General features: G+C 40.4%; 1 protein-coding gene across 4 annotated transcripts; it reads left to right on the plus strand.

The window, feature by feature from the left end:
• The first annotated feature begins 4,826 nt into the window (after positions 1–4,826).
• On the plus strand, positions 4,827–14,435 carry nocta (nocturnin a). 4 transcript variants are annotated; one of them, XM_067518338.1, is made up of 5 exons: positions 5,338–5,354; positions 5,457–5,560; positions 5,743–5,933; positions 12,453–12,737; positions 13,060–14,435. In XM_067518338.1, exons 2-5 carry the CDS (start codon positions 5,556–5,558, stop codon positions 13,920–13,922), a joined length of 1,344 nt encoding a protein of 447 aa, XP_067374439.1. In that variant the 5' UTR covers positions 5,338–5,354; positions 5,457–5,555; the 3' UTR covers positions 13,923–14,435. The 4 variants fall into 4 exon arrangements, with proteins under 4 accessions (XP_067374440.1, XP_067374437.1, XP_067374439.1 ...); XM_067518337.1 differs by having other exon boundaries at positions 5,342–5,358; XM_067518339.1 differs by lacking the exons at positions 5,338–5,354; positions 5,457–5,560 and adding an exon at positions 4,827–4,845.
• The last annotated feature ends 742 nt before the right edge of the window (positions 14,436–15,177 follow it).

The following is a 15,177-nucleotide window of genomic DNA, read 5'->3' on the forward strand; positions in this document are numbered from 1 at the left end:
TGGGCCAGCAGTGCTCAGGATGGATGTTTGGTTTTACTTTGAAAAAAGACCTAACAGTCTCTTTTATCCATGACCATTTCATAACATGAACTGCCAGTTGTTATTGTAACAATGATGATAAAGTTTAATCTTTACATCTTCAGGTAAACCTAACAGTGTTGTCTTTGTACCTCAACCTTAAAGTCACTTTACTCATGTTTATTATTGTAACCATGAAGGCCAGGTTCAGCCGTTGTCACATTGGTGCTATTTCAAAAGATGTGGTGGCTGTTATTTGTAATAATGTGTTCATGTGTTATAAAACTATTATATAGTATTTCTCAATATGATCTCAATCTTACTGTCTTTGAGTAGGATGCTAAAAGCCCCATCATGTGTGTTCAGCTCTGCAATAATAATTTCCTTATAGAGATGAAGAAAGTATATAAAAATCAATCTTATAAAACATAGAAGCTGCTAGTTGCTGCTCTTATGTACTTTCTGTATTTGTGCCATTTCTGGCACCGTCTAGACCGTCTGGAAAGCTTGTGTACGGGTAAAGCGATTTGTCTGTATTGCCCTCAGCTCGGGCTCCCAGGCTTAGCCTGTGCCTTACAGTCCGTATTGAAGATCACTGACGCTCCGAGGCTGGTCAGTAAAGCCAGTGCTGAACGGTGGAGGGCAGAGCCGCCACTACAGTCCTTCAGGTGAGTCTCACCTTTACCTGCCTTTGAGGTGGCCATGGTGTTTTGCTCTCGACTTTCTCCAGCTCAGCCAAAAAGTGCTTAGTATTTCTGTAGTGCTAGCTACAGCAGATAATGTTAGCCGAAGCAGGCAGGTCATCAGTCAGGGCATTTTTATTTGCCACCATCTACTTGAGGCTTAATAGAGAAAAAACTCACAAAAAAAGAGGTAAATGACACTACACCCTGGATGCCTCCCCAGCATCTCTGCCCCGCTCTTCTGAAACTCTGCAGAGAGATGAATTATTTTAAATAGATGGTGATTGAGAGTTCAGTGTGGACTTTTTTCACAAAGACTTTAGTAAATTTACCTCAGATGCTCGTACATGTTGCCAGCGTGAACAGGTGAACAAGGTCTGGACTCAAAGTGCAAGCAAATAGACCTATGAAACACAAAGGCAACATTCCCTGAAGAACCCTGAAGGACAACATCATCTGCTCCAACAGTCACATTGTAATGAAGGCTCTACTAAACCAGAAATAATAACTTTTCAGGAGTACAGCTTTAATAAGGCCAGACTAATAGCTCTGAGCTTAATCTTACCTGTCTAGATTGAAGGTTTGGATTCACATATGAACAGCTATAGATTTTATTAGTAATGATACTTCTAGCTTTAGTATGTAGTAGTACCAGCTATGATACCATTTGGGCTTGATATTTCAACGTTGGGGCTTCATTCATGGACAGTCTGAGCCTTGTAGCTCATAAGTTACTTGGCAACTTTAGCCATCGGCCTGCATACACCTGTACAGCTGGACTGAGGTCAGGTGACCCTGGAAGTGAAGTGATGTGAAATTAAAGAAAAGAGCCTTTAATCTCCCTTCATGTTAAATACGATAAACCACATAGGCAAAACAATAAAAATGTGTGACTGGACAAGTTATAGGCTGTTCTGTCTTCTAACCTGTTGCCAGTTTTATCCTGGTTAGTTATCACCAGTTTATAAGGTGCAGTCTCAGTAATCCATCGTCCATGATGAGGATGTCAGGGTGAGCGAGTTTCTGCATCAGCTTTCTCATGAAGCAACCACCTACAAACAGGACACAAATCACTTGTTACGTTAAACATTTATTTTGGGGAACAATCTGCACCCAAAAAATACAAGTCCTGTCACCCTACAACTACATAGAAGTGTTTTCATCGTGAAGCGTCGTGATCAGATGTCCCTCTTGGACACAATGCATCTTACATGTCTGTGCATATATTTAAAAAGGCTGTTTCCCATGTGGAATAGAGGAGCTACAGTCAGTAAACCAGTTTTGAAATCGAGAAAGGTTAACATTGGTGTATTTGTATCTGTGCCTATCAGATACAAATACTATGAAAATATAATGGATATGTATAGTTTTATATTGCATTAATGTTTCTCTATGCAGCAATGGCTAGAAATCCAATTGAATCATATTACAGCATTTCTGATCAGTTCTGTGGAGAAACTGATGTGGTACAATTCACACAGTAACCATGTGTCCCTCCTTTCATTATAATGTTAACTTTATGCCAAATAAAAGGAAATATCAGAGTCATAAAGTCACATGTTGTTAATATTTATCAGTCTGTGACGTCAGAGTGACAGTTTTATTGGAAGACAAATGTCAGTTTTGTGATAAACAACTTGATGTTGAAATATGACGTTTTGTGATTACAACATTTTGGATGTAAGGTTACTTGTGCTCATTGACATGTTTGCAAAGACTCAGTGAGTTAAACCATAAAATCTGTTATAAGCAGGTTGATTAAACACAGATCTGGTCACTGGACGTGACACTGTAAGGGTTAAAACCCCATGAGCCGCACAACAGCTGACGATTATGTTCTAAAAACCAGTAAAGTTCCCGGTCTGTGGGGATTCTCAGTAATCCAGATCATTGTTATCCCAAAGTGCTGTTCAGTGGAAACTGGACTTCTGTTTGTAGGTCTCCAAGACGTGTCCTCTCTCCTCTAGAAGGCTTGTTCAAGCACAAGTGCAGTAGCCACTGAACAGCACTTTTAGTGTGAAGTTAGCTCCCGCTGTTTGTTCGCTGTTAGCTACAGTAGCTGTCGCTGATGACCTGCCTGCATCGCCTAATGTTATCTGCTGTAGCTGAAAGACAGGTAAAGGTGAGACTCACCTGAAGGACTGTAGAGGACTCTTTACTAAGCCTGAGCGCGGACTGTAAGGGACACTGTGAGATGGACCGTACTCTGCCTGTAAGGGGGGACCTGGTAGTTTAGTTCAAACCTAGGTGTTTTCTCAGATTATTAGACATTTACAGTTAGTTTTTTGAGTGAATACATGTGCACATTATTTTACATACACACAACTAGTATTTAAAGTTACAGATTTGTGTGCGCGCACACAAGATCTGCACCACTCCGCAAAGTGTTCAACCAGGCTCCTAAATGTGCGATAACCTGCTGTTGTAGGTAAAAAAGTTCAGATCCTTAAAGCAGCAATACTGCAAAGTAATAATGAGTTCGAGTCCTGCTATTCAAAGTCATTTTTGTGTCATTATTATTGTTGCTGTTGTTGTTGTTACCACCATGATTATTACAGGCGTAACGTAACACAGTACATGTGCATTGTAAAATGACAAACAGACAATATTTATGTAGCTCAACAATTGCAACCAGACATCAATAAAACTAATATAAAATATATACATACAATAAACAGCACATATAACATACAACACATATGTATGACAATAGAACACCCACTATAAGATTAATTTGTATCATAATCAACATCTATAAATTGTGACAATTCTCCCAGTAGCTCATTTTAAGTAATATTGTAAATCTAGACACACTGTCTACTTTACTTAGTAATGTAATTAATGCATTCACACACTTTCCTGTATATGACAGTATGCTGAATGGACATGGGGCAGGATATAAGATGCCTCCCTAATTATGCTTATCTGAGATAAAACATTTTAATAAACAAAAAAGAGATTTTTGCTATAATTATAATATTTATATATAATTAAAATACACAAAGACAGGAGGGACTTTGATTTTATTCAACAGTTAAGAACAAAATGACCTGTGATGTGTTTTTTGTTTTTTGCTGTTGTTGCTATTGTTTTTTACTTTTTGTAATTTTTAATTCTGTGCCAATACTTTAATTGTACCTTGTATTTAAGGTAATAACCCTTAAACTCTGCATCCTCAAAACTTGATGATTTCTAACTTGATGACTTGCAGTATTTGTTCCGGAGTAACTCATTTGGACAAATACAAAAGGCACCACAGTAGTAAAAAGGTGCTCCCAGACAGCTTCCTTGAAGTAGTGCCTAAATCAAATATATCTGCATCTAGAATGGCAACCATTAATTACCTTAATACCAGTGGTACAAAGAAATCAAACACATTTAAAAATGCGTTTACAGTAATTACAGTGTGATTGTTTTAATGTATAATGCAAATGTGTAATTATACTCCACCTCAACTAGGAGTGACTCACATCTTTATTGACATTAACATCTTTTGTATAAAGAGTTTAAATGAACACTACATTAAGGAGACTGCATACGAGTACATTTTATTAATATTGTTTTTGCTGACTTCTACTTTCACTTTCACCAGACCCTTCAGCACCTAGCGAGGAAACTAGACATGCTGGACCTTAATGCCGAAAGGAATTGGAATTGGAAGTTGGATTTTCTCACAGGAAGTCCACAGTCAGCACATGTCTGCACATCCAGATCTACTTTAGACGTCATTATCAAGTTAACAGATGACACATTGGTGAGTCTCTCTTAACCTTTATGGAATGATCTGACTGGAAAATAAGCCTATGGGCCCCAAAAATTCACTAAATGTGCTTCTGCTATTTGACTGTCAAGAGTTGCCATTTGTAGTTGAGCATCCAAATTATGCATTTTCTTCAGATGACCAGCAGAGGGTAACACAGCAACGGGAGGAAACAACAGTGATCCCACAACACAACCAATGAAGTACAACATCAGCTAATCATCAACTCTAACAAATCAGTGATGTCAGAGAGAGTTAACGATCCTTATACCACTGACCCTTTCTCTAGTTATGTAAGAGCTTTAGAACACTGACTGCAAGTGATTCTCCTAATACAGTGTAAAATGAAGACGGAGGGAGGGAAACACTTGTTTGCAACAAAGGGTAATTATTTGTTAACTAGTCAACAATTCCAATGACAAGTGTTTAGTGATTATTGGTGCACAGTGAAGATGCAGATTCCTCTTTGGGTTTTATTTGGTAAGTGTATCACAGTGTGTGTATTGGGTAAGCGTAATAAATCACGCTTACCAAATTACTGCACCATGATGATGATTGAAAATGAAGAGCACAATAAAAAAAATGAGTCACATTCAAAGTTGATATATCTCTGTATACCACAATGACACATCAGCAGGCTATGTAGCAGGTGTGGGCGGTGCTTTGGTTGTTCGGAGCTGTTTTTCTTAGGAAGGTGAAATAGAACAACGTGCTGACAATGGAACACATGGACGTTAAATTAACAATTGACGTCAGAGTCGTCATCATAAAGTCGTCATTAAATCTGAGCGCACTTAACGCTGATTGGCTCATGTGTAGTAAATCCACCCTCTGGCTGCTTCCTATAAGTGTCATTGCTGGTCAAACCATTAGTAGCATGATGGGGGAATAGTGTATGTCAGTCATTTTAACTTTAGCACTTTATTAATTTGCAAAGGAAGATACAACATCCTAGTATGTTTTTAACAACTGTATTTACTTCTAATATTTTATAGTGATTTGTCACGTATGTAGTGGCCTCGTGAAAATGATCCGGACCAGACCATCTTCGCCTAACCCCTAAAGAAGCCGGTGTTCCATGACTCACCAGAAAAATGATGTAACTTTTTGCCGGTTTTCTGTTACTATCAAAAGTACAAAGAGACAGGAAGTGTATCGTATCACTGCGTCCAGGGAACATTCTAAACTTCTCGTTGAATACATGGCTCGGTTTTGTTGGTATCGGTGAAAGGACCCCAGTAAACTTCCGGTAATTGACAGCTGTTTCTCTTGTGGCTTCAGCGCTGTAAAGATGAATCCAGCTCGTCGCTGTACGGCTTTACTGAACCAGCTGTGCGTGTCACCGCGGGCGGGACCGACAAACGGCAGAGCGTTCTCGCCGGGACCACGGCTCGGCCCCGGTGTGGGGGGCAAAGGGACCGGTACCCAACCAAAAAAGAAGAGCGGAATATCCACAACTGGAGCAACACCAGGTAGGCAACTGCGCCATGAACCAACTCTCTACCAAACTCCGCTGAGGTTAAAAACGAGTAAAGAATATATGTGAAGTCATCAATAAACGTGCTGTGTGAGTCATGGCAGCCAAGACGCAGTTAGGCTCCACGATGACCGTCTGAATGACACGCTGAGATTATGGGGTTTCCACAAAGTACAAACCGTATTATTTCTTGTTAAACACCTTTAACAGAAAAAGACATCATGTAGCTTAAATTGTTTTGGTTTATGCTCCTGAAATCGTTGCCAAACATTTAAATTTTACTATTGTATGAAAATGTTTAGCATTTACTACAAGAATGGTTGAAATTGTAATTATCAGTGAGCACAGTGGCGGAGTGGTTAGCACTGCTGCCTCACAGCTAGATGGTCCAGAGTTTGAATCCACTGGCTAGCTGTGGTATTCCTGCGTGGAGCTTGCATGTCCCCCCTGTGCTTGTGTGGGCTTCCTCCCACAGTCCAAAGACATGCATGTTAGGGTAATCAGTGACAAAAATGCCTGTAGGTGTCAATGTAAATGGTTGAGACACACACACACACACACACACACACACACTACACAAGGTAAGTTGTTATAGATAACGAATGGTGGATTGACATTAAGTGAGTAGCTTGTTGCACACAAGTGGTGGAGGGATGTAGAAGGTAATTGAAAATATATAAACTAAACTTTAAAATAATCTAGCAAAAGAGACATATTTATTACAAGTAACAGTAAATACTGTAATAAAGTATAGAAAAAATGTATGTATTACATTTACATGTTGTCATTTTAGTAGATGCTTTTATCCAAAGCGACTTACAAGTGAGGTACAAAGCAGCAAGAATCTAAGTCAAGGAGAAAACATCAAAGCAAAGTCCTATCAGAAAAATGTTTACCTTTCATGAGATGCAATTGCAAGAAAGAACAGAAAGGAAGGTTTTGTTTTGTTTTGTTTTAATAGATTTAAGTGCATAGGAAGATGCGGAAGAGTTCTGTTTTCAGCAGGTTTTTGAATATTGGGAGCGAGTTTGTTGAGTGTGAAGAGTTTGGTAGCTCATTCCATCATTGTGGGATCATTGCTCTGAAGAGTTTTGCTTGGTGTCTTTTGTGCGGTGCTGGGACCACCAGAAGTCGTTCGCAGGCAGGGCCGTAGCTGACGGGAAGGATTGTAGACCTGAATGAGGGAGTTGAGGTAAGCAGGAGCTTTTCAGGTGATCACCCTTTAGGCAAGAGACAGACCTTTGAACCTGATGCAGCTACAGGAAGCCCGTGCAGAGATCTGAAGAGTGGTGTGACATGAGTCCTTTTTGGCTGATTAAAAATGAGGTGAGCTGCTGCATTTTGGATCATCTGCACTAAGTTGATACCAGTAACCCCATTAACAAAGCAGTAATCAAGACGAGATACGACCAGCGCCTGTACAAGTTGGGTTGTATATTCCGTGAGGTAGGGTCTGATCTTCCTGATGTAGCGGGACAATCTGCATGGAGCTGTGGTCCTTAAAGCTCAGTTGGTTGTTAATAAGTTGGGCCCCAGATTTCTGACCAACTTAGTGGTGGCAATTACTGTGCCAATGTTGATGCTGAAGTTGTGTTGCGTCCAAGGTCTGGCTGGAAGAAGAAGACTTCGGTCTTGGAGAGGTTGAGCTGAAGATGTCTCTCTCTCCTCCAGGCAAAGATTTCTGAGAGACAGACAGAAATGCGTATTAGAAATAAAGGACAAAGAGGAACAAATTTTTGTCTAAGCAATTTACATTCATAAAATTCCAAAAAACCAGCTTGCCTTTACACTTGACTGTGTATGTGTGAAATGTGAATGTGAAATTGAAAGAGTGGTAGGTTTATGGTCTCTCGGCTTTCTTCAAAATAATCATTCCTCTTCTGCTAGTCTCATTACCCCTTAAAAGCTACCCTTGGAGACCCCCTTCACCTTTCCACAGCTCTATGTCCTACAATCAGCGCAGCAGGTTGCATAGTTTTCTTGGCTGGATCATATGTCATCAGAAAATGCTGGTGTCTTACTTTCGTTCTTTTTCTTTTTTGCTGTATTTATGTCTGTGGAGTGAGACTGGAGAGGGAGAGAGGAATGGAGGGGGGATGAGACGGCTAATAATGCAAGCGGATTGAATTAAGAAACAAATGTGGTGTAAGTCAGCAAATGACTTGCACAGTGTCATGTGTTGACTATCTCTAGCACAGGCAACACTGTATGTAGGCAGTGCTCATGGGAGTTGTAGTGTCATTGCAGTTAGTTTAGAATTGCAGATGCCTGTCAAGAAGACTACAAATAAAAATTAAAAAAAAAGATATAAACTATATCGGCCAAAATGGTTAGTGGGAGTAGCTGTGTTACCCACCACTGCTGAAATCCACCTGCGAGATGAGATGACTTTTAAAGCTCAGCTTTTTGTCTGTTGTTTCACAAAAGTAGAACCAAGAAGTTTACTAACGCTTAACACTATAGCTATGATGGAAAGACCTAAATAGGTCACATGTAAATATTATAAATGTGTTCATATGCACAAAATTAGAGAACAGAAAAAAGAAAAATCATTTGAAAATAAAATTTGAACATATTGACAGAAGAGTTTGTCCTTTTTTTTTATATGGTGCTGTATGATTGGGATCTTGGAGTGTGTGTGTGTGAGTGTGTGTTAGGGGAGAAGGGGAGCATTCTTGAATAGGACACTCAGTGACCTACTTCATCTGGCTGCCACAGTAGCATTCACTGGGAGTGTCTTGTGAGAGTCCCTCTGTCCCTCTGTAGACTCTCTTCTCCCACTTAATTCAGCTCAGGAGAGAGAGAGTAAGATGCATCTGAGAGGACGACAGCTTAGGACAGGCTGACAACTGTTTGTGTGTGAGTCCCACCGTGAGCCATTTTGTGTGAGCACTTTATACAGTAAGTATCTCTTGAATTAAGTCCAGGCAGCCTACTAACTAAACTACTGTTCCTGCTTCTGTTGCCCCCATGTCTCTGTGGAGCTTCTGAAGTCAGTGTGTGAGTCGAGTGACCGAGTCCTCTTTAGGTTATTGGTTGGTAATTGTTTTGCACTGTGTTATGTTGAGAGGGTTTTAAACAGATGTGGTGGGCCGGTTAGTTGGCTGGAGGTTGATCATTTTAGTTTTTGGCCTAAATATTGCAACAAATATATAGGATGGGCTTTAGTTTTGTACAGACTTTCACAGTTCATGGGATCTAATGCTAAAACCTCACTGAACTTTTAGTTTAGCACCAACATGGTGCAGGGTAACTGCCAAACTGATGCTTCCCTTAATCTTGAGTTATTCTTTGTTGTTAGTTTTTGTTACTGGGGGTGTCTGTGGATCAAGAGCTTAAACAAGTCAAATTGCTAACATCTAATCATGCTTATTAGAGAATATTGGCTTGCTAACTGTTATTGGTAATTGCTATTGCAAGCATCTTGAAGCAGCATAAAGCTAGCATGGCTTTTTTCAAGAGAGTAAAAAGACATAACCAATGTCCTAAATCTATTGTACAAATATCAATCAAGTCTGGTCTTAAATTAATCATATACTGTAGCTAAATTTCAACAAGATTTCTGGGATTCTTCTTTTTTGGGGGCTTTCTACCACTGCTCCTGATCCTCCTCAGTGATTAGGTTTAAACATTTTATTCTGGTCAGACCACAGTATTTAAAATCCTACTGAAATTTGAAGATGGGTATTTCTGATTTCACAATTGATTTAGGAGTAAAGTGGACTGCTGTGTTAGGTTCCATTGGATTAGGTTCTATTTCATTAGCTAGAGGTTGTGAAGGTAAATGCTAAATGACCTTACATGGGGAAGCTGCTATGCAGCACTTACTTGCAGCTGCTAAGTGGGGCTTCAGTGTCTTGGGACTAACCCTGGGATTAGTGGATGACTGCTCTATCTCGTAAGGTGTACCTAATAAACTGGCAACTAAGTAAAGTCTAAACAGCACATGCTGTTAATTGTCCATTAGTTGCATTAAGGGTAACAAAAAAACTAAGTAGCAAACTAAGACCAACAATAATTCCACAGCAGAATTTTGTAGTGAACACTGAACCAAAATCAGATTAGTGAATTAACCAGAGTAAGAAATGTCTCTGTCCATGTGAATGGGCCACTGAAAACGAGTATAACCAACATTCTGTTTCTCTTCCCTCCTCTATCTGCAGTTAAAGACAGAAGTGTGTGTGTGTGTGTGTGTGTGTGTGTGTTCCACCTAGACAGCATACCTATTCTTATTAAAATCCCACTCAGTCACTGCAGTAATTGTCTCACACACACACAGACGAAACACACCAACCCATCCCCGCAGCTCTGACTGTCCTTTGTCTTCATTTCATCCTCCTTATTAGAATCAGCATTTATTCATCCTTATAGTGATGAATGAACCTATATTACGGGGGGCAAGAGGTTAGTCATCTGTTTGTCTCAGTAGCCATTAAGCGGACATGTCTGTGACTATTTTAAACACCAACACCATTGAACTCAATGGAATATCCAAAGAATTGTAACAAATTGTAATAAATTTCAAAATATACTGAAATTGAATATCCTAGTTTAGAGATGATGCTCAACCTTACAGTTCATGGCATTTGTTGTATTTTCTCTGTAGATCTCCACAGTCTGCATGGATTACAGTCAGACACAGACTATTTAGGAATTGTCATTAGACACAATTTAAACAGAATTACTGGTCATGTAAACCAGTTCTAAATTTGGATTTCCAAAACTTTGTAGCGGATCCTGTGGGATTTTCCAAGATCATGTTCATATGAACTCTTCAAATGACTTGCGACTGTGGCAGGAAGGTAGAGCGGTTGTCCACCAATCTCACAGTTGTTGGTTCAATCCCCGGCTCCTCCGGTCACATGTTGATGTGTCCTTGAGCAAGACACTGAACCCCTATGCTGCTGCATAGCAGCTCCCCCATCGGTGTGTGAGTGTGTGTGTGTGAATGGGTGAATAAGAAGCAGTGTAAAGCGCTTTGAGTGACAATAGGTAGAAAAGCGCTATATAAGTGCAGAACATTTACATTTACTTTGCCTTTCCATTGTCTGTGTCTTTCTGTACAGAGCAAGATTGTACCTAGAATTCAGAAGTGAAAGGAGCATTAATAATCAAAATGTAAAATAGTTATTACTAAGATCATCAGCCCATGATCAAATAGCCTGGTGGCTCAATGGGTTGGACATCAAGTTTAAATAAGCTGTAAATGATAAGAATACCCAGCATTGCACATACAGTATGTTAGCTACTCATTTATGTTGCATGTGCGCGCGCACACACACACACACACACACACACACACACACACACACACAAAACTGTCGCTTTATGGGTAGGACATCAGATTCCAATGCAGTCTCCCACTTCAAATCCCAGCCTATGAACCAGCTGTGTCCCAGTGAACCCTAGCTCCCTGGGTGCTTCCCCCAGCGGTCTAATACAATGATAAATCTCTCTCAGTAAATTTACAATTATATTTTTCAAGCATAGACAACATAGTAACAAATGTATAGCCAACAAAAACCTCAATAACATGTCAACAGATGGGGACATGGGTCAGAACAACCTTTATTGTAGTAACAGACAGGACTTTCACTAATCTTTACTGTCAATCTGGCACTGAATCTACTTTTCCCTAAGTTTTATAGTTAAATATTTTTGGTGGATTAGAACTTTAAGAAAATGCTTCCACCTTCCCTTTGCATTCCCCTCTGTTGTGCCATTAACTCTTACAAGTCCATAACTAAAGTAAGCTTAACGTAACCTGCTGTGGAGCAATCTGTTTTAACAATGGTGCTGCTGTTAATAACGGATGCAATTTCAGTTTTACTGCATAGGCAACAATTCTTTTCTTTTTTTTTTTCTGAAGTTCAGCAAAATAATTCAAAGGGAAGTGGATGTATGTTCCACATACAGTCTGTCTGAGCTGTGTCTTGTGACTGAGAAATCAGATGCAGGAGCCTCTGTACTATTGTCAGGATAAAGATTAAGCCAGCATTGATTTAGGGTTAATGTGAGGTTATACATACACATTCACTAATGATATTTTCCTTTGCACACACTGGACTTTTGGACTGTTGAAGTTCATGGTCTTCACAAATGTTTGATCAGAATGTTCTAAAACTTTTAAATGGCAACAAGACCTTTGTCCTGTCTACAGTACCGTTGCCATGTCTGTATTTATGTTGCCAGCAAAGAGATGGTGGTTTGCATGCTGCTTAGTTGCACAGTGGAAAGCTGCGCTGCCTTTACCTGTAAAAGTTTGTTCCTTATGCTTATAATCCTCACATGACTTAACTAAAGGTAACATGGAATGTAAAACCAGCAGTTAAATGATCCTAAATATGCATGATTTCTCTTCACAATGTAATTTCGAAACTAAAACTGGAAAGCTAGACTGCTCATCTTTTGGTCTGGTGTGACCAGCAGCTTGTGGTGGCTGATGTTTGCCACATTCACAGAGCAACTTAAATTTACAAGCTTGTTTCTCTCTCTCTCGCTTCCTATTCATCAGTCTGTCCAATGGGCGCTAGCAGCAGCAGGTTGTTTGGTACGTTGGCCCAGACCCTGAACAGTGCTCCTTTGGCACAACAAGACCTGTACCCAGAGGAGACCCAGGACCAAGACCTGGACATGCCCATGTTAGACCCGGACCAGCTTCTCAGAGAGTGTGAGGAGGCCCTGTGCAGGCGTCCTGCCCGGCCACGCAGGGAGCTGGTTTATCCCAGTGGCACTGTGCCCTGCCATCACAAGCCCAACTCCTCTATACGGATAATGCAGTGGAATATACTCGCACAAGGTAGAAATCACACTCACTTTTCCTCTATCAGTGCAACCACAAGGGGACACAAGCCGGTCAGACTCTTCTTGTGCCAGTCCCAGGTCTGGACAAATTCAGAGGGTTGTGTAAAGAAGGTCATCTGATGTAAAACACATGTGAATCATGACTTCCACACCTAACTTTCCCCCAGCACTACACTGAGGTGGTTTCCTTTCAATTTTACAGACATTCGTGTTACATTGACAAGATGAATTGTAATGACTTTGGGGATTGTTTAACTTTTTTCCTAGCACATACAGTAATTTGTCCTCTAAAACTCAGTCTGTCTCTTTGTTTCCAGCCCTTGGTGAGGGGAAGGATGGATTTATCCGCTGTCCACTGGATGCTCTCAATTGGCAAGAAAGGAAGTATTTGATCCTGGAGGAGATCCTCACCTATCACCCTGACATCATATGTCTACAGGAAGTGGACCACTACTATGATACTTTTCACCCAATCATGGCCAGCCTCGGTTACCATGGAAGCTTCCTGGCCAAACCCTGGTCTCCCTGTCTGGATGTAGAGCAAAATAATGGCCCTGACGGCTGTGCTATGTTTTTCCGTCGCTCACGCTTTTCCCTACATGGCTTAGCTCACCTGCGGCTATCTGCTATGATGCTGCCCACCAACCAGGTAGCCATAGTCCAGACTCTGAAATGTCGGGTAACCGGTCGGCAGCTGTGCGTGGCAGTCACCCATCTAAAAGCCCGCAGTGGCTGGGAGAGGCTGCGGAGTGCACAGGGTGCGGACCTGCTGCAGAGTTTGCGCAATATAACGTCCCTGGGTGGCAGTCGGAGCAATGCGGCATCAGCCACAGTTCCTTTAGTTGTGTGTGGGGACTTTAATGCTGAGCCCTCAGAGGATGTTTACAGACGCTTCAGCTCCTCAGCCCTTGGCCTTAGCTCTGCATACAAGCTCCTGAGCTCCGACGGTCAGACAGAACCGGCCTATACCACGTGGAAGATCCGCCCTTCTGGAGAGAGCTGCAGCACCCTGGATTATATTTGGTATAGCCATGATGCTTTGAGTGTGGACTCCCTGTTGGACATCCCCACCGAGGACCAGATTGGCCCAGACCGCCTCCCCTCTTACCACTACCCCTCTGACCATTTATCGCTGCTCTGTGACATCAGCTTCAGGGAGGAACCCCATAGATTAATGTAGGCTGCCACAGGAGCACTGGACCAATAGGAGCACTGCTGATCTAGAAACCATTATAAACATGAATCGGCTCAATTTGCAGCCAGCAGACACTTTGACATAATTTTTGTTCAGAGTGATTTCAAAGTTAGGATATAATTTCACTGAGTGGCATTTGGGTGGGTGGGGTTTGGAGTCACACTGGAACTTGTTTACAGTGCTTTTAGCTCTTTAGCTTCTTTAACTTCAGATGAAATGGCAGCTAAAGGCTTATTCTGCTGAAGTTTGATGAGTGAAAAACAGCTGCAGCTATTTATTGTGTCCAATAAGCACTTATCCTGACTTAATTTTATTAATTTATTATTATTTGTACTTTTCATTAGTTGGTTATAACTTAATCATTTGTTTTGTGTCTCCAAACAATGTATTTTGCATTGACGTAATCCTTGATGGTTCTTCAGTGTGACATTGGTAATAATGAATGTTGTTGAACATGACAAATGTTAATATAAAATAAAGAAATTATTAAAATGTTTATTCTTGGCTTAAAATTCACTGCCTTTTCTCAGCACACACAGGAACATGAAGCCTCACTCTGGTTTTATAGCTGCTACTGTTAAGCATCCAGTCATATTCGACTAAACACACGCATGGACAAAAGTCATTGGATGTCCTGTTCACTTTAATGTACTTCTAAAGTTAGGGAAGGGAAATCTGAATGCTAAACCATACAGTGTTTTAGATATTTATTAAATTTCTTCCTTTATGTCAGCAGTTTGTCTAATTCCTCTTTCAACATCACAGCAGCTCCATAAAGTAAAAGCCTTACTGGCTTGTACAGAATCATAGCTTCAGCCCATCAGGATGAATTGGACCTCTGACATAACCCAGATATTACCACATTAGTGTTAAATTTGAATGTCAGAAAATGCAGCTAATCTACAAATTATTTCCACACTGATTCTGAATGTTTTCTGGGGGCAGCTGTGGGTGAAATGATGAGATGGAACTTTTAGTGTTATTTTTTTAAATTTATATAGCATTGGTCAAAGGGTAAATTTATATGCTTAATTTTATAAAAATGAACTTGATCGTTTCTTTGAATTAAATTTGCATCATCATCCCCCTATTAGTAAATTGTATCCTCAAGTGTTAAGTAGTCTACTTTGTATATTACGTTTAACCCTTAATTAAACGACGTAATTGGCAAAAAACAAGTGGTGCCTGGTTTTCAGAAATTGTGCTTGGGATTTTGCCTAAAGTTAAAAAAAAATTTTCT

The sequence above is a fragment of the Channa argus genome, chromosome 10, assembly GCF_033026475.1.
Source record: "Channa argus isolate prfri chromosome 10, Channa argus male v1.0, whole genome shotgun sequence".
Taxonomy (NCBI): domain Eukaryota; kingdom Metazoa; phylum Chordata; class Actinopteri; order Anabantiformes; family Channidae; genus Channa; species Channa argus.